Below are 20025 nucleotides of genomic sequence, written 5' to 3' on the forward strand. Positions count from 1 at the left end.
TTTAGAATGGTAACTATTGTTATGTTACCACAGAAACAATAATTGTGTTTACATTCTGAAGCACTAGTGGGAAAGCCTTTAAACGTATGACTAAGATGCAGTAAAAGGGAGTTCCTTTGCGCAATACCTTGACACTGTTCCAGCATGCCTGGGTGTCCCCCATTTTTTGGTTAGGTTTGTCATGGCAAACCTTACAACACTGAAAGTGAAAACATATGAATGACTCACAAATCCCTCAGAAAATTTGCAGCTGCTTTCGCCAAACTATACAAAGCAATTTGAAGATGTGGGGATTTTCATGACATATAAGTGATTGAAGATATATCTGCTGATATAATCCTACAGAAAAGTACAGATGAATTCAGCATACTACATCTTCATACCCCGGTTAGAGCACCAACCAACCAGATCCTCCTGGATCGAGCTTTTGCAGCTGCTCCTCCTAATCTCAGAAACTGTTTTTCTTACGATGTAAAAGCTGCTCAGACTTTAGAAACTGTTGAGTCACTGTTGAAGACCCACCTTTTCTCTTTAGTGATCCAAGTAGTAACACCCTGACTTTCTCCGTTCCTGTGCTGTATCTTTTATTTTTTAGGCATTTATTGTGTTTTTCAGTTTTGCTTTTTAGTCAGTGTTTTATTGGATCTTACTGGTTACTACTATAATAGTAGATTATTTAGTTCAGCTCTTGTTTTTAAGTGTGCTTTATAAACACGTTTGACTTAAGATGATGTGGTCTGATGCCACAATATAATATGGCAGAACACACTCTTCAGTTTGATTCCTACTAAGTGTTTAGCTGGTATTTTTTCACCACAACCTTGTATCCGAGGCCTGTAAAAGTTTTGTAAATAAAGGCTATGGCACCATCTACTGGTAAAACAGAAAACACCAACAAATTGAAAAACCAGGTTGGTGGATATTTTATCAAGAGATTTGATTGATTCACCTTCTAATCCATTGCATTGATTTGGGAAATCTTTTGTAGTGTTTTATTCTAATTTTAAAGTAAGTTATTCATGTGTAACTTCTTCAAAAAGCACACGAAGAGTTCCTCACATATTATTATTTTAATCACAGAAGGCATAATAATAAATGTGTGAGTGATGCAAAATCCAGTCAAAAATGGTTTGGGCCAAATGGGAAAAATGTCTAAGTATATAAGAGTAGTATAAATAGCACATTCCTGCTGTGAAAGGGAGGCTCCTGTACGTGTGCGTGCCCGACGACATTGACGTGAACACGCACGTAGCTGTCAGTAGGAAATGCAGGCTGTCCGTATAGGATGCACCCTGCCGCTGTGCTTGGATAAATTAATCACAGAAAGTCCTTGTTTTTCAGAATGAAAACTAATACTTAGAAGGTGACTTGAATTCGGAGATAATGGTTACAGCTGGTCCGCATGTTTAACCGAGGTAACCGGGACATTCAGCCTGCTAGCGAAGCTAACAGAAACAGAACACCCTCAACGCTAATGCTAATAGTTACATTAGGCTAAAATAAGCTAACTTAGCTAGCTGCTAACTTAGCCAGCTAGCTGACCGATTGCAGGACGTTCACTCTTCCATCGGCTCTCCCCGTTCAGCGGTTCCTGTCCCGGCGTCGCTTTTTACGTGTTTTGTATTCATCGGAGGAGGTTGCGGAACCGGAGCTGTGGCGGGGGGACGTGCCGACAGGAACCCCCTGGCTATCCAGGCGGACGGATCGCAGTGACACGCCGGTCGTGGGTGAGTTGATCAGCGGAGTTGAAGTTGTAGTTAACCGGGGCAGCGGGGTGGACAAGGCCGTGGACCCTGCTCGGCCGGGGCCTGGCAGGCACAGGGAGGGTGTTGACTATTAGCTATTAGTAAACCGTTGCCCCTGTGCACCGAATCGGGAAGTTGAGTCGCTTCGAGCGAGGCCTCTTGAGAGGATATGACAACAAAGTGACTGGTGTTGTTAGCTGTTAGCATGTAACCGATAGCCGCCTGGAACTACCACTACAGATTAAACCTGCCTCATCAGCAAAGTACGGGATCCCCGTGGCTGTCCGGGCGCTTTGATGGCTGTTTTGGCTCTCTGGCTTGTCTACAGATTAAGTAAAAATATGCTAAAACGGAAGATCGCTGTCATTGCAACCTTACTGATTTTTAGTGTGATGTTTCCTGAGAACTTTAGTGTGATTTCGACTAAAAAGTTCCTGAATTACGCATTAATATTATAGTCATTTTACTGTAACAAAAGACTAAATATAGCTTGCGGCATCTAATGCTTTCAATAGTTTAATGTTACCTGCAGAATCAATACTTCAAAATACCACACCTGACGTTACAATAAAAACAAGTCTATAAGATCTGCACGGGGAGGCGTGTACTTCTTCACAATGTCTCCCAGAAGTTTCCATGATTTCAAAGTATAGTTCACTTATTTAGCTGCTTCTTCTATCCAATTCACTGATCCTATTTTAAGAAGAGGAACTCTGTGCTCATGCTCCCTAAAAATGGCAAGAGGTTTTATATTTTATGAAAAGTGTTGACCTTTAAAATATCTGGGAGTGTTCTTGTAGCTGATTGTTTATGGTCTGAAGGTATTGTTTAAAAAGGTGTAGTTTTTTTTGTTACTACAGTAATGACTGAATGGAAAGCTGCTCTTTGGCAAAAGACAAATGACCTTCATGTTATTTTTGTTTGTAAAGGAGAGATCAGAGTGGAACCATGGCTGAAGTATCCACCTTATCACCGTCACCACCTGCTTTAGGTGATCCTCATGCAGCTCCATCCGTCCCACCATCTTCATCAGCACTTGCTGCTCCTAGCAACCCTGCTCCAGAGTCTGCCAGGGAGTTACCTGTACCCAAGTCTTCCCTTTACAGTGACAAAGCTTTGACTGGAAACACTCTTGCAGCACTGTCAGGAGGTTCACCCTTGACTTCCCACCCACCCTCGAGTCCTCCCAACCTCACAGCTGAGACCCCTCTTCCATCATCGGTACATGAAGATGCTCCACAAGCTGAGCAAACAGCAGGGAATGACACAGAGACTGCAGCTCACATTGTTAAGCAGGAGACAATGACCAGTGTACCAACTGCTGTGGAGCTCGTGAATAATGAAACAGAGACCCCAGCACTGGCTAGTGAGCCATCAGCTCCAAGTGAAATGTCACAGGCATCTCCCTCTCCTGATCTAAATCCTGGTCCTAATCTGTACCCCAGTGTGCATGTCACCTATAACCCAAATCCTGCCGTGGATGATGGTCAGCTTACAGCAAGCCAACCCCAAACAACTACAGGTTCTAGTCCTGCACCTGCTCCTTCAGCATCATCAGCAGCTGAAGAGGAGAAACCTCAGCTGCTCCAACAAGCACAAAACGCTCAAAGTGAGCCCCCTCCTCCTCTGTCCCCAAAGCCTGACACTCCCTGCCAAGCCAGGAAGGGTGAACTGCCTGCTACCCCCACCAGAGCCGAACACCCTAGCCCTACTGTCCCACTCATTCACGAGCCAGCCTCTGCCCTTCCCCTTCCCAACCCCAACCCCCGGCCGGCCCCCGACACCCTCAGCTATCTTGAGTCGGCTAGCCTGATGTCAGGAACGTTGGAGTCTCTGTCTGGACTGGGAGAGGATGGGAGCTCTGTGGGATCAGACTCGGAGATCAATGGCCTGACCGTCAGACGCACTGATAAATATGGCTTCCTAGGTGGGAATCAGTACAGTGAAAGCGGGTAAGGACAAGGACAATTATTCAAACACTCACACTCCCAACTATTCTAGAACATATTGATCATGTTCACTGTTTAATTTTTATTATGTCGACCAGCAACTTTAAAACGGTCTGAAACCTTCAGTGTGGCTGTACAAAGGAAGGAAAGAAGACACATCTCTTTTTTTCACATTAAGTTTCCATGCATACAGTTCACTATTAGCAATATGAGACACCATTAGATTGTGGTCCCAGAATTACATTACAGCGATAAATGTGAATCCTGCTCTACTATCTTTTAATTGGCCACTTTGTTCTGTCAAACCCAAAGTGATCTTCCTCTCTTCTTGGGCTCAACCTCTCTTTCCTGCCTTCCTCTTCTTCTCTGCTGCTCTAAACATATCTCTCTGTCCTTTATCTCCCCTTCGTCTGACTCAGATAATGCTGAGAGCACTTTTGTGACTCAATATGTACTGACTTTGTGTATCTGTGGTATCGCCCCTCATACCCATCTGCTCTCTTCTTCTCTTTTTTTTGTCAGATTTGCTTCTACTTTTCCGACAAGCTAATTGCCCTTCCACTGTTGAATAATTAAAATAGTATTGATTTGCTATCAGTGGTGGCAGCGCATTCGGGTCCTTGTTAGGGATTTTCTTTAACTGAGCAATTCAGCGTAATGTGGTGCTAATGACTGTAAGAGTGAGATTGAGGTAATTCATTTGTGTCATTAGATTTGAGTTACAAATTTGTGCAATATTCTGGAGTAGGAAAGGAAGAAAAGAACTTCCCAGTTCTGTCAGCGATGGAGTCATTTTATATTACTCAATCTTGCAGTGAAAAGGAAGTCCGAGTTGAAGTTGCCAGACAGAGGGAGATGAAATGGCTTGATATGTTCAGCAACTGGGATAAATGGATCAAACATCGCTTCCAGAAGGTAGTGTTTGGATATGTTCTTGAATTTGTGATACTTAACACTTTGCCATAGTTTATATCACATGTGTCTGTGCATTACAGGTAAAGCTGCGCTGTAGAAAGGGGGTTCCATCTTCTCTCAGAGCCAAAGCCTGGCAGCTGCTGTCCAACAGTCAAGAGCTTCTTAACGCCAACCCTGGGAAATTTGAGGTATCACTGTTAGCATGTAGTTTACGACAGAGACGTCACCAAACCTCAAACAGCAAACATCCCTTCTGTTTTGATTCTCACAGTCTTGAATTTTACTCCATGTAAGAAGCAGAAAAATACAACTTAACTTGAACTTCTTTTATCCTTCAAATGGGCTCTCTTAGTTCTTGAACTTCTCTCTCTTTCTATTTATAAAGCTGTGGTTGGTTTGAGAACATTCACGGACAGTGAAGAAGCTACGATATTTAGATTGAGCAACTGGTTCAAAGTGGGGACCACTGTAAAGGGAAGTTGTGGCTGAGCAGAGCAATTTGAGCTCCAGAGGTGCTAAAGGGGCACAAGCGCAGACCTAGTGAGTTTTAAGCCTCTTATCGGGACCAGTAATCCTCCCTGTCAGGGCCCTACCTCACACTGGAGGGTCTGGCATTGGCTGGGTTTGGGGCCCAGCAGTTTGCTTACTATTGTTCTTGTTATCAGAGAAAGAATGTATCTTCCAGCTTTTTTACTTTTAATTAATTGTTTAGTGTCTCCAATGTCGTTCCATGCACAATTTGGCGGTCTAACCCACTTGAATGTCTAATTTAAATGAATTAATAATTGATTCCACAAATTAATTAGAATTTATCTAAAGCTTGTCTAATTTGCTCACTGCAGGAGCTGGAGAGAGAGCAGGGAGAGGCTAAATGGTTGGACATTATAGAGAAGGATCTACACAGGCAGTTCCCCTTTCATGAAATGTTTGCCGCTCGTGGTGGCCATGGGTAAAATCATGCACACACACACACACACACACACACACACACACACGGACAGCTTTTTATACCAGAGTACAATGACATGCTTGACGAAACAGTAATACCTGCTCTCTGATTACTGAACACATCTTTCTCAGGTCAAGATATAATTTGTAATAGCCTGGCAACTGCATTATTTGTGCATATATTTGTTAGTAAACATGATTCTGGTGGGGAAGTTTTTCTGGTAAAGTAACAGATTTTAGGATATAAACATGAACAGTTTAAATTAGAGGAAAGTAAATACATAAACAATAGAAGAACTGTTCATAATCCTAAAATCAACAATATCAAACACTGACTGATACTAATAGAGCATAAAAGATAGAACGAGTAAAACATAAAAATAATTGATCTTCACTTACAACCTGAATGAAATATTTCAAAGGCTTTTGTCTGGATTAGTGCACAGACAGGAAGGTTTTGCACCCAAATTCTGCTTGGTTGGCCATTGGATAATTTTCACACGTGTCTCTACAGGCAACAGGATCTGTACCGAATCCTGAAGGCCTACACCATCTACCGACCTGACGAGGGCTACTGCCAGGCCCAGGCTCCGGTGGCTGCAGTGCTGCTCATGCATATGCCTGCTGAGGTGAGAGGTGGAACCAGTGGGTGGAAGGATCTCAGGAGGGGCAAAGAAAACTGCCAGTTCTTTAATGATTACTGAGAAGTGAGATTACAAAGCTTGGTAAATAAATGGCCCAATACTGAGCTGTGTTGAAATTCTGTTGCGAGCAGTGGACCAGAATGAATAGAAATATGTTATGCTTTACTTGACCCTAATTGCCACATCACACAAAACTTTATAATACCCAGTGTATGATATAACATGAGCTAAAAGAAACTTGCTGTCACACCAATGGGCACACAGGAACATGAGTTAATGCCACCGAGTCGCACTTTACAAGCTTCTGTTTTTCGTGTTTGCACACTTGGTCTCTATTTCTGTTTATCCCTCCCCATGTGACACATGATCAAGAGAGAGTACAAAACAGAAGAGAGTGGGCAGAGTGAGAAGGCAAAACAAAACCAAGGCTTTTTTTGGCTCTTATTTCGTTGGGGTTATTTTCTAAATTAAAAAAAAGCAACATAAAGCAGACTGAACGCTCACTGACCTAATTTTAAACCAACTGACTGAATATATACAAAGAATCAACCATGACCTCACCCTTGTCATTGCTTGGAAACGGCCTGGTCTGGCCTCTTTATGTGAGAGAGACCACACCAGACCTGCCTAATCTGTATTCTGAAAGTTTGAAACCTGAATTCACTGTACTTCACTTCCAGAAATAAGCACATGCATATTGTATGCCGGTGTGAATGTTAAACCTTTATGACGTAATGGTTATTTTCTGGTGTCTCAGGCAGGTAGTAAACTGTAGCAACTGAAAGTGTTGTCACAGTTTAAAATGCAGCAAGTTTCTGCTTAACAGTGGTAATAGGAGGACATATATACAGTTATTTTTCAAACAATGGTTTCTCATAAAATCACCAGCGCTACAGATTAACTTTTTACATCGGTTGCACTTTTGCCATCAGCTTTTCCATTTAGATGCACGACTCATAATTTAGGTGCCCCCAAAGTTAAGTGCTGCGCCTTTTGATGCTGCAATAATTGGTGGACATTTGTGTTGTTTTCTTATAAAGAGGATGTTATGATGCACTGCGATCTAACAACAAATGATAAAAAAAAATTCACCATGTAACAAGCTGTCTGTTCCTCTCCCATAGAAGAATAGTACAAAAGGACAGAAAATGTGCATTGGCCAGTGGTGGGTTTACTACTGACAGGTCAACAGTGCATTCATAATTACTGGGGGCTACTGGCCAACCCTTCCCTAATAAAACAATCTGCTGACCCCTCCCCAAACCAGAAGTGACCTGGCATTCCACGTGATTTTGCTCAGACATGGGGCATCAAAAGTGTGTCCAACTGGCATATCAGATGAGATGGGATAATACAGTGTGACAGCAGGAAATGGCCAGAGCACTGCAAGGCAAAAATTACTCTGCTACACCAGCATATCAAATGTCAGGAATATGTGCAATGCTCAGCTTGTACAGAAAATATCATGAAGCTAAAGTAAAACTTCATACTGCAGTGGTGACAAAGTTAAAATATCATGAATCATAAAATTTGTTTCCTATCTGCTGTTACACCCAGTTCAAGTGTAAAGTGCCTTATTTATCATTATGTGACTGTTGGTTGCAACTGAGTCACTAATGGCTTCACAGCTGCACAGAGGAGAACAGATTTTTAGTTTTTTCATTTTATAGAATCCGGTTAGTGTAATTTTACATATACAGATCAGCATAAAATATCCCGATTTCAAGCTTAGATTTGTTTAATTTTCCAGACAAAACTGAATGTCATACATTATCAGTAGATCACTGGGATAGTGGAAATCCAATGACTGTTTGCTTTTACAGTTTCTGTCTCTGATGTATTCTGTATATTTGGGTGTTTTTTTTTTTGTAGAGCTATGATGCTTTTCAAAGCTGTTGTTGGGTTTTGCAGCTGAGAGAGTTAATGCGACTGTGTTCCAGCCTGATACTTTATGTTAACTTTCAAACCTCGTCTGCATTTTTTTTTAAACCTACCTGAACCGCTGACACATATTTCTGTTTCACAGCAAGCCTTTTGGTGCCTCGTCCAGATCTGTGAGAAGTATCTTCCTGGTTACTACAGTGCTGGGCTGGTGAGTGAATTATCCAGCACTCTATCAACCCACCTGTCAGTGTTCTCAGCTTCAACAACAAGTCATTTCTGTTTTGTAGGAAGCAATTCAACTGGATGGTGAGATCTTCTTCTCGCTGTTGCGGCGTACATGCCCAATGGCGTACCGTCATCTTAAGAAGTTCAAGATCGACCCGATTCTCTACATGACAGAGTGGTTCATGTGTATTTTCTCACGCACCTTACCATGGTCCTGTGTCCTGCGTGTTTGGGACATGTTCTTCTGTGAAGGTATTATTCAAATCTGCATGGTTACCAGCATCAACACTTGTCTTTTTTTTTTTTAAATTACCTGCACGTACCTGTAGCTAGTGATAAACTATATCCAGCTTTGGGAATAATTATTAGACCACCTATTAGACAATTGCGAATACTGTTTTCTGCCTCTTCCTTTATGGATTTTTGGTGGAACCATATTGTCTTTTCTTCTTAAGGTTGTAGTGGATGCTGCTTTGCTAATCCTAAGCTGGCTAACGCTGGCTGTCCTGCTATATTCCTCTTTGTTAAGCACCAAAATTCTTTGAACATCAAGATGTCTGACTTTTCATCTTCTCGCAGTTCTCTTCTTTGTTGTTTTTGTTGTTGAGTTATAATCTAGTTTGCATCATCTGTTGACTTTGCATCTCAGAAGTCACATTATAAAGTGACTCAAAAGATTTTCAGCCAACTAGTGTAAATATAAAAACCTTTACATTTACATTTGAAACAAATTTTCAATGCTTCATATTTTTACACATAATTCATTGCCTCTATTAAATTATTATGAGGCTTTTTTCATGTCTTTTAGAAGATGCTGTTATTATATAACCACTGTGATCAAATTCCTATTGTCTGGACTGTAAAGAAAACAGCAGGTGGTCTCATAATTATTTTCAACGCTCTACATTTGATCCAATATAAATGTAAACTCTTTTTAGAACAGAACTTTGACTGCTTCAGTGTTTTATTTCTTTTTTTTTCTGTGTAGTTTGACACAACCCTAACCTAAAAATCTGGTTGTAGGAGTAAAGATAGTGTTTCGTGTGGGCTTGGTGCTGCTGAAGCAGATGCTTGGCTCTGTGGATAAACTTCGGGAACTACAGGGCATGTATGAGACCATGGAGCGTCTAAGAAACATCTCACCCGACACCATCAGAGAGGACATACTGGTACAGGAGGTGAGTCTTTCTGTCTCTGGGCTTTACAGACCACGTACATAAACAAAACTTGCTACTATTTTTACTCAGACACGAGTTCTGAGTCAGTTTGTCATGTAGTGCCTGGTCTAGTGTTCTTCACTTCCTCTGTCTGTCTCGTCCTTGTCTGATGTCGTCCAGATCATCACCCTCCCGGTGACGGAGGCGCTCATAGAGAGGGAGTGCAGCATCCAGGTGAGAAAGTGGAGAGAGTCCAGAGGGGAGCTGACACACCAGCCGGGCCGCCGCCTCCACGGTACAAGAGCCATCTACGAGTACAAACGCCGCGCTTCCGCCATCAGCTCCGGTGGCAGCTTCTCCTTCCTAGGAAGCCCAGTCCCACCACCAGGACCCCTCAGGGCCTCTTCCAGCCTCCTGTCGCTCCCTGGCTTCCGCAAGTCTAAAGCTCCTTTCCACTCCCAACACAAGAAGGGCTCCTTCTCTGGGCCGTCAGGAATAGAGGGTCTGCCGCCTCATTCGCCACCTGCAGTGACATCAAGCCCGAGCCGAGGCCCCGCCCATAAACCACCTATTCCTCCAGGGGCAGGTCAGAAGGCACCAGCACCCCACATTCAGAGCCCTCTAGTCGCGAGTTCGACTGGCTCATCCAGCGAGCCTCCTCAAGCCCCAGAGGGAACCTCAGCACAGGGCCAGCCTGCTGCCTCGGCCCCCACGCAAAGCACACCTCCACCACCCAATACTCTGGCCCCCTCCCCAAAGATCGTCTCAGAGAAAATTACTCCCACTATCCCCTCTCCTACTGCGAACAACGCCCCTCTGCCCCCATGTCCAGATTCAAAAAAAGAAGCGGCGCCGTCAGCCGACGCCACAACAGGAGAAGAAGAAGGCAAGAAGAAGAAGAAAAGCAAAGAAGACAAGAAGAAGGAAAAGGAGGATGAGAAGAAAAAAATGAAGGAAAAGAAGGAGAAGGAAAAGGCTGAGAAAGAGAGGCTCAGGAAAGAGAAAGAGAGGCTAGAAAAAGAGAAGAAGAAAGGGGGGAAGAAAAAGGACAAAGGGGGAGGAGAGGCTGAGGACAAAAATGGAGCCACAGCAGCGAAAGATTCGGCCTAGTTTTCCACCCTGTCATTCCAGGATCATGAAAAGGGAGGCTGAACAAAAAAAGAGGTCAGGGGCACAAAAGACCCCAGAAACAGAAAGAGTAATTAATATAAAAAACGGGATGGCTTCCTGAGCAATGCATCATTTCGAAGACCTAATGTAGTCCGAGGACTATGATGGAGAAAACTGGATCATGGTTTTAAAGCACCTCGAGGGGCTTTTTGCCTCCTGCTCACTGCTTTCTTTTTCACTGAGTTTTATTGAGATAGGACACATTTCCTTTGTTAACTGGAGCACGGACTGTGAATCTGTTTTCAGAAGATGACAGTCATTATCTGTTTTAGTTTTTTAAATTTTTTTTTTTTTTTTTTTAAATCAGATTGACAGCAGTGGTTGGAGAAGCATCGGCTCAAGGCAGCGTTGAATCAAACGTTTGCAGAAAAGGTTCGGGTGCCATAGAGTTTGTAAATACAAAGTCTACCTACAGTACATAGGATCCTGTTAGCACTCCCTGTTCTCCATCAGTTCTCATATGTGGCCAGGTTATCTGGATGTTGGGGAGGGGGAAAACAAAACAAAAACCCTTTGAAGTCATCTCAAGCGCAGGCACTGAAGACAGAAATGCTAGCAATGTTGATGAGGATGTATTTATTGTCTTGTTAAATGTTGTGAGTGAGTGTGTGCCTTAGTAGTATAGTGAAATGTGTTAATGTTCTATGTGTGGCCTCCCTGTTTTTAGTCTCCCGCTGCCTGCTTTTGTTTTCTCTCATGTCAAACCATCTGTGGTTAGTCACAAACCTTTAGTTTATTCTGTTTCTGGAATAAATCTAATGGTAAAAGCAGACAAAAATAGGGAGAAAATTTGAAGGACAACCAGACACCGACACCGTGAAGTGGTGACAGGTTTTTTTAAAAAAATTGTTCATGTATGTGTATTTTTATCAGAGAAAAGAACACAGGGGGAGCATGTATTGTTTTTAATTTCGGCTTTGATTTCAATTTGTTGTCTGAAGTTGATTTTTGCAGAAAGAAGGCATAACATTATGATTATAAACTGCTTGTGCGAAAATATGTAAGGAGTATCTGTGCACAAGTCCTGCAGACCAAATGTCCTTCTGTTAAAATTAGTATTATTTTGATTTCATTGAACAAAATTGTGTATGCATTTTATTCAGCCAAATTTCAGTGTGGGTAAGAACTTAAGGTCCTTAACCCATTAGAATGTGATTTGAAGTATCTTAAGAGAATGAAGGATGTTTTTGCACTTGTGATTTTGTCACAAAGCACCACTGAAGTTGACCACTCCGCTAGTGTGGTGAAGTAGAAAAACGAGTCTCTACAGGCCGGTTTCACAGTTTGAAATCTCTGCTTTGAGGACCTATAGGAAGCCACTTGACTGGAGGTGCCGGGTGTGCCAATGTAGCATTAACCTCTAAACTTTGGGCTCTGATGTATTTATGTACAAAGTGGTTAATTTAATCAAATATAGTATATTATGAATTATTATTATTATTATTATTTTGGATCTGACTATTTTTCTATGTGAGTAAGAGACACCTGGTTGACTGGAATGATGGCTGACTACGCAGTGTAGTTGCATGGGGATCATTTAAATTGTTTTAGTCGTCCTTTTTTTTCTTTGCACGTTAAGTCCTCTGCTTTTACACAACAAAACTCAATGCATGTCTTTGCTATGGTTTACCGTCATTGTAGGTTTGGTCAGCTTAGGTTCACGAGTCTCCAGTTTACTGAAGTGCAGTATTAAACAGACTTGAGTGAAAGAAATGGGCCTCCGAGAGAACAAACTTGAGACAGAATATTTGGGAGTGGAAAGTCTTCGTACTGTAAAATATACTAAAAGGTGATTTATGAGCTTTGAATAGTTCTTTAATTGAAGATCTTAAGTATGTCAGTCTCACCAAGTTGTGTTGTAACATTCATAATGACTTATGGACTAACTCCCTAACCTATTTACACTCTATTCTGTACTGTAACATATTTATGCATACATTAAATGGCACTGAACCCCATCAGTATACAATGAATAGTGCCAGGTAGTTAGTGAAAACCATTTGATGGCAAAAAAAAACATTGATGCTCTTTAACTGTGCTGTTTCGTAGATAATGATTAGAGGGACTTTCGTGTAATTGTAGCCAACATGTCCTCCATATTCATAGTTTTTTCACTTATTTCAGGTCATTTGAATATATAAATATCACACACACACCCTGTCCCTTCTCTGTTTTGACGCCGGTGCATTATAGGCACAGATTAGTGTAGTGTTAGTGTGGACAACCTGAACACATCTATGCAAACCTTCCTCCATCATGACTGTGGGTGTGTGTGGTGACAGTAGCGCTGATTTCACCGCCGATCCGAGCGGTGCTGTGGAAAACTGAATTCTGTGCTTCAGCAAGTGTTTTTCCTCGCACACTTTCATGCCCGTGGACTATGATATCTTACGAGCAATACGTCCTCGCAGCTCATGTCTCGATGATAATGTCATTTCTCTTTATTCAGATGGCTGGAGATGTTGTGATGATCAAATGAATCGGACACTAGCTGTAGATTCAACACGAATTAGGAAAATCCATTTCTATCAGGTCCTTTGTGCATTTCTGTATTTATCCTGAAGTCGTCGTTCTCAATTACATTTGACTGGGAATGACTCCACTGATGCAAATATTTAAAAGATAAGTGTTTCAGTTCTTTCTCCCCAATGCCGTTATGTCTTTTGTGTCTTTAAGTTTACATGTCACTCTCTCTCTCTGGCGAAAGTGAAATAAAATCATAGCTAATTGAATTCATTCCTTCAGATCTACAACTGATGTATTTATAATTAATGATGACGATGACATTTGTGATGAGTAATAAACCATAATATATGAAATGGTCATGTTGGTGTGTTTTTGTCTATGCTAATAACGGGGGAGTGTAAAAAAAATGGAAAAAGTCAATCTTGAGATCATGTGTTTCTGCCTCTTGCAGAGAGAGAGAGAGAGAGAGAGAGAGAGAGAGAGAGAGAGAGAGAGAGAGAGAGAGAGAGAGAGAGAGAGAGAGAGAGAGAGAGAGAGAGAGAGAGAGAGAGAGAGAGAGAGAGAGAGAGAGAGAGAGAGAGAGAGAGAGAGAGAGAGAGAGAGAGAGAGAGAGAGAGAGAGAGAGAGAGAGAGAGAGAGAGAGAGAGTCAATGGTCAGCTAATGTGACTTGATCATAAGATTGCTTATCATATGTCTGGAAATATGAATTTGGGTCTATATTTAAAGGTATAAGACATTAAATTGGGATTTATGAAGAGTGGGGGTGCAATGAGGTCAGGGCTCACAGGTCATACAGCAGTAGAAATAGCAACTATTTCTTCAGTATGAAATACTTGAAACTGTACACATTATGTTCTTGGGATGTGGATTGTCCAGATTAACAGAGACTGGTTTTGGAAAAATGTGTTGCAGCTGAATTGCCTGCATGTTTGTTTTATTTTTAATATTTTTTTTAATACCAAACCACAAGCTGAAATGCAATCACCATCACTGTAAGGTGAAATTTCAGAGGTAGACCCCAAAATACAACTATCTAAATAGTCAAAGCATTCTACTTTTTAGTTTATGTTTTTGTACATGTACTTTCTGTACCTTCTGGCAATATCAAAATAGCACGTTGAATGAAATTCTGGAAAAAAAGTTTACCTGATGCACTATGAAGCACCTAAGAAAATTAATGCAACACTTCAGGTATATAGAACATTCTTCTTGTTCTTCTTCTTAATTGATGGATCAGGAAACACTGGCAATGTTAAAAAAAAATAAAAAATAGACATCTTTGTATTAACCCAACTGAACCATCTTTCGACAGTAACTTATAGGCTGAGGGTCCGTGTATTTATCTGGCAATTGGATTTTCCGTTCTGAAACGGGTGTTGAAAAACAAAAAAACGAGGGGTTATTTGATTTTCGTTTTAAAATACAAAAATTAAAATTGAAATACAAGGCGTTTTTCTTTTTCACGATCAAAAAGGGATATACGAAATTTTAAAAATGTTTAAATTTTCATTTTATATTTAGAATAACAAAAAAATAAAATCAGTAAGAGACAGAAACGAAAATAGGTCCGTTTTTCATTTTCTGAGACCGGAAGTGGTCATCAGCAAGTGCGGAGCCAAACGACAACAAGATTCTCAGAGGGCGGAACCAGAGAGCAGTGATTGGCCAGACCATAGACAATATAGAAGACAGGGCGTTAGCGTATCTAGTATTCTATGTATCTATGGTCAGCACGTCTGGTAGCACCTCTGACTGCTGTTGATCTTGTTTTTGGAGTAAAACACGGTAAGAAGATAAATACTTCTAACCAGCAGCGTTGTTTTGTTGTACGTTAAGTCTTCGACTTGTGAAGAGTTGTTTTTTGTCGTGTTTGAGCAGTTGATCCGGACGCGTTAGCTAGCTAAGCGGCTAATTTAGCTAGCGGGCTAATTAACACAGGTGGCTAACTTACCGCTGAACACCTGTGTTAGTTGCTGCCACAGCTGTCCTCGTTATTAGAATGACCTTCTCAACCTGTATTTCTCTGCTGTGTATTTTAGCTTTTAAAAAAGTTATTTTACTTTAAGGTTAACTGAAACCTGTTGAGCTGCACTGAAGTTTAACATTCAGCTGGTTTGAATTAAACAACGCTTAACTTAACATTGCGCAACATTACCTCTCTGAATCTCCATAATTTCATTAAATTCCTTCTCTCTTCCACTGCTCAAGTTCAATCCAGTATATAAAGTGACATTAATAGTGAATAAACTAACAGCCAGCCATTGTATTTATTTATTATTGCATGTATTTGTAGTAAAACATGAGTTGAAACATCCTACTTTTGGATCTAGAACTGCACAAGCCGTTCATTTTCAGTCACCTGATGAGTTAAACTCCCCTTTTTCTGTGAGGTTGAAGCAGAAAGTCTGAGTTAACAAAGAAAGTTGTTTATAATTTGTGATACCTGTTATCTCTGACTGAGGCTTTAGTTTTTGTTGAGCTGATTTACACGTAGAAACTTTGTTCAGGAAGATTTCTCAGTAGCTCAGAGGACAGGCTGCTTTTTACACAACCTTGTAAGAGAATGTCTGTCAATGCTTTCAGCAGAATTTAGAAACACAACATTTCCTAAACAGATATTTTGAGGTTGTGAGATTGAACGTTTGAGAGTATATCAGTGTGTGTGTTTGTGGTCTTTCTGTTTCTAGGTGGAAGCTGAATTAGTGAGGATGACTCCTGCTCCTGTCATCTCTAAGCTCCTCACACATCTTTACCTGCACATGAGGAAAATCACTCCTGTAGAATGCAGGTATGTTTGTCATTATTATAAAAAGATGTTGCCTGGTGACCTGTCAGAAACCCTTCATACAGAGTCAGCCAAAATAATGTTTACACACATTAGGAAAAGAAAAACTTGCATAAATGTTTCAATACCAAATTTATTCAGACATCACGAGATTAATAAAAGTTATCTTTGGCCTCTACAATTACAAGAGGTGCTCAAAGTGGTGGCCACTGGCTTCCAGACATTTCTGTTGTAGACGTCACTTGTTGATGCTCCATTCATGAGGGTAGCGCCATCTGTTGGGAAAACATTGTACAACAGGACACAGAGTTATCGTGATTTGATCAAACTTAGAAAGAGGTATCTATATGTATATAAGTACTTATACAAATGAAATATTTATAAAACTTTTTCTTTTCCTGATGTGTGTGTATCCATTTTTTTTGGCTGACTCTGAACTTAATGAGAACAAAACTGTCATTTAATTTTTGCTCTGAAAGCTTCTTTAGTGAAAACCGACTGGTGTTCTGCTTTGAAACAAACTGCTGTTGAGGTCTGTGTTTTTAGGTTTAACCCCACAATTTCTGAATGAACTGATAGTTGTTTTTTTTCCTGATCAATGTGGACGTTATAATTGATGGTAACATTTACTGATCATGTAATCAGCATGACAATATAACAGTAGAACATTCTGACCACCTGACTAATACTGTGTTGGTCCCTTTATGCTGCTAAAACTCCTCTGACCCAGTGGTTCATCAGAACCTCTGGGGATGTCCTGTGGATTCTGTGGATCCTGTGGGTTGCAGGGTGGGTCCTACCTAGACCAGGCTGATCCTGGACCATCCCACAGATGCTCAATCAGATCTGGATGTGGGGAGTGTGGAACCCAGGTGAACAGCTTAGCTCTGTCGTGTTCCTCCGACCACTCCTGTAGTAGCAGTTCTAGTTTGTCCTGCTGAGGGAGGCAGCTTGCATCAAGGACTGCTGTTGTCATGGAGACTAGGGGGTTGTTTTTCCTGCAGTGTTCAGGTGGTGGTACATGTCAAACATCCACATGAATGTCAAGGTTTTCCAGCAGAACGTTGCATTAGAACAAGATGATGGATGTTGTTCTCTTCAGCTGTCAGTGGTCAGAATGTTGTGGCTGATCGGTGGATCTGTCTGCCTTTACTCTGACATCCAGAGTTATACAAAAGTGTAGTATGTGTGCAGTGCAGAAGAGATTTACTTTATTGTATGCAGTTTTAGTGGTCCCATCAGAGAAAATCATATCCATATACAGATTTTTATTAATTCCAGGGCTGGATCAGTAAAGATAATAATAACTACATCAGATAATTCTTGGTCGCAGTTGGAATTTTGCAGACTGAGAGATGGTTGAGAAGGTTTGCAGTTCTTGTTTTAGCAAAATATGTTCTAATAGAAGATCTTTATTGTCATTGTACATGGAATTATCTGCAAACCAGCAAATTGCATCAGTCTGAGGTATGTAAAAATAAATAAGTAAAGAAAAATGCTTCTAAAGCCAATAATAAACAGAATATTTTGAGGGAATATTCTAAAAAGGAAAGAAAAGCTCCATTCTCACTCCTCTCAGGATAAACGGTCATTAAAATTGACTTTAAATTTAGCTTCAACACAAGATAAAAACATTTACTTTCATTACTGATGTTGTCAAGTTTTAATAAAGTTCATGCTACTTTTATAAAATGATGAAAGTGAATAAATTGTATTTCTGTGATCTGTGTTTGATTTCTGTCTTTTCTCCTGTCATCCAGATGTTCAGAGGGAGATGATGCCACATCTGGTCCAGCTGATGGAAGGTCTTGAAGTTCTCTGACTGGCCTCGACTGAAGATGGTCCTCTCACTGGATTTAAGGTTCAGATGCTCAGTAACAAACTCCACCAATGTGCCAACAGGGAAGCTTTAGGTTTATTAAATGTTGCTATGAAGGTATCGCTGTTTTTCTCTGTGAATGCAATGTGCTCCAACTGAAACTTGAATTAGAACTTAGAAGTAAATCCTGCCATCTGAAAGGATTTAGTTGCATTAATAACCTCATAACATTCTAATTTTTATTCCAGTCTTGGTTGGAAATAGAATCTCTGTATTGATTCAGGTAAAAACTGAACTTCACAGCATGTTGGAGCAAAACAACCAGATGAAAACTGTGATGGTGTTGGATTGTCAGACCGTAATGTTGCAGCTCAAAGCAGCTTTTCTAGCTCAGTTCATTCTGACATTCAGCTATGAATCAACACAGCAGATGGTGATCCATGCTGTGGAAGTCTCACATCTCCTGATTTAATGGAGCTGCTTTGCACTTTTTACACTGTTTATTCACCAACACTTTATTTAATAAAAGTTCCATCTAGTTTTTATGAGGAATGTGATGTTTTAATTTCTCTGTGAATAACTGCAGTCTAATGCAACAGCTGGAGTTGTAACATCTGTCCTGATATTGATCATGAAGTATTGATCAGAATACTTATGGTCAGCAGTCATCCCTGAAGTTTTACATTAAAATCTTTACTTGTGTTGTGAACTTTGGTAAGAAGCAGAAACTTTAGCATTGCCATGGATACATGAGTGTTAAATTCTGTCCATGTTTCATTTTGGGAAATGCAGTCCAGTTCCAGAATGTGGAGGAATTTAGTCTCACAATCACAGACAATAAATATTATCTGAAAGTCGGGTTATTGTTGTTTATCAGCACAATACAAAAAGATTAATGTTAGAAATATTCCAATTAAGACTCTAGAATATCATGATTTATGTAAATTTACTTCAATAATATGAATGTTCAGGTTAAGATTGTACAGTGATATTTATTATGTAAGTTTAGCTGATTAAAGTTTATGACTCTGCACTAAAATATTATTTAAATTGACATCATTATTATAATATTTACGGTCAGACCCTACAGTATTGAGATTAAGAAATCAAATATTCTATAAAATGTAAATACACTGAACTCATTTGGATATATTTAAGTGAGACTCTACAATATTATTTAACACAAATCTATCTAAATCAAAATTTTAATAATTTTCACGCCAAACATTTACTGGACTGATTTAAATATTAAAATAACTCCTTTCTAATCCTCTGCTGTACGTTCAAACCTGAGGCCTTAAATAGAAACACACAAGTATCTGTTTGAAGGAACTTCTGCAGAGTCCTGGTTCCAGAACATGATGATAGAATTATAGACAAACTTTAACAAAAGCTGCCTGAGAGTTTACAGGTTTTTATGCTGGATTTCTTCAGTAATTTAATGAGCGTTATCAGCAATAATCAAGTGTTCATTTGATGAACTTCATTTCCTAAAACATCCAGAATTGGAGATCTATGGCAGCTGTAAAGTTTCTGCTCCTTCAAAGTTCACAACACAATGAATGAATTCCTAAAACACTCTCAGTGCTGGAGAGCGTTTGTGATGCTGAAGCAGTGATCAATTTTTCTGATTCTTCTCTGGAGATGCACAATGAGGGACGTCTGCAGAGACTGAGAAAGAGTCTCACCACATCCTGACATGAGGAAAAAGACTTTATTGAAGACTACAATGAGAAAAACTATCAGACAGCAGATGGCTGCATTCAAGGTGAGCTCTGAACATTTGATCTGGAACAGGAATTCAATAACGGCAGCATGAGCTTCATTTCAGTCTGTAGCTGCTGAATTCATGGATGAATCATCTGGCACTAGAGAAGAAGACCATCAAACATCCACGTCAGCTGATGGAGGTCCAAGAGTCTCACCGAACAACCAACCTACAGAGTGAAGACCTCGAATCTGATTGGACGGCCTCCTATTCAGCCACATGTGTGAACAAATGCCTCTAAGTTGATTTGTTTTCTAAAATAAATCTAGTTTGAGTCCTAATCTATGCCTGTGTGTTTGCTTCTTTACACCGCTGTTAACAGTTTAGGCTGTTAGATTGTTCCAGATAAGACAAGTACAAGATACTTCAGAGTCGTTCTACCACAAGCCTGACAGGAAGAACTCCAACAGCTACTGAATGTTCCTGTGGTCCCCTCAAGGCTACAGGAGGAGTCCTACGAGGACGAGCTGGTCCACGAGCTCCTTTATTTGTGACTTCCACTAAAAAAACTGAAGAAAATAAGTTTGCCAGGGTTCTGACTGATAACAG

The 20025-nt window shown here is 40.5% G+C and overlaps 1 protein-coding gene and 1 long non-coding RNA gene across 4 annotated transcripts; both read left to right on the forward strand.

Annotated features, from left to right (window-relative positions):
• Positions 1-1251: 1251 nt before the first annotated feature.
• On the forward strand, positions 1252-13460 carry LOC111588890 (TBC1 domain family member 10B). The gene is made up of 10 exons (XM_023299488.3): positions 1252-1727; positions 2675-3697; positions 4510-4609; positions 4690-4797; positions 5452-5558; positions 6072-6186; positions 8228-8293; positions 8373-8562; positions 9334-9488; positions 9648-13460. The coding sequence occupies exons 2-10, from the start codon at positions 2694-2696 to the stop codon at positions 10575-10577; spliced, it is 2775 nt and encodes a 924-aa protein (XP_023155256.1). The 5' UTR covers positions 1252-1727; positions 2675-2693; the 3' UTR covers positions 10578-13460.
• Positions 13461-14830: 1370 nt separating this feature from the next.
• LOC129347650 (uncharacterized) lies at positions 14831-19757 on the forward strand. 3 transcript variants are annotated; one of them, XR_008599848.1, is made up of 5 exons: positions 14831-14889; positions 15792-15892; positions 16620-16761; positions 17650-17750; positions 19353-19757. It is a non-coding gene; the product is annotated as an uncharacterized LOC129347650 (long non-coding RNA). The 3 variants fall into 3 exon arrangements; XR_008599847.1 differs by lacking the exon at positions 16620-16761; XR_008599849.1 differs by lacking the exons at positions 16620-16761; positions 17650-17750.
• The last annotated feature ends 268 nt before the right edge of the window (positions 19758-20025 follow it).

This window comes from Amphiprion ocellaris, chromosome 19, assembly GCF_022539595.1.
Source record: "Amphiprion ocellaris isolate individual 3 ecotype Okinawa chromosome 19, ASM2253959v1, whole genome shotgun sequence".
Lineage (NCBI taxonomy): Eukaryota > Metazoa > Chordata > Actinopteri > Pomacentridae > Amphiprion > Amphiprion ocellaris.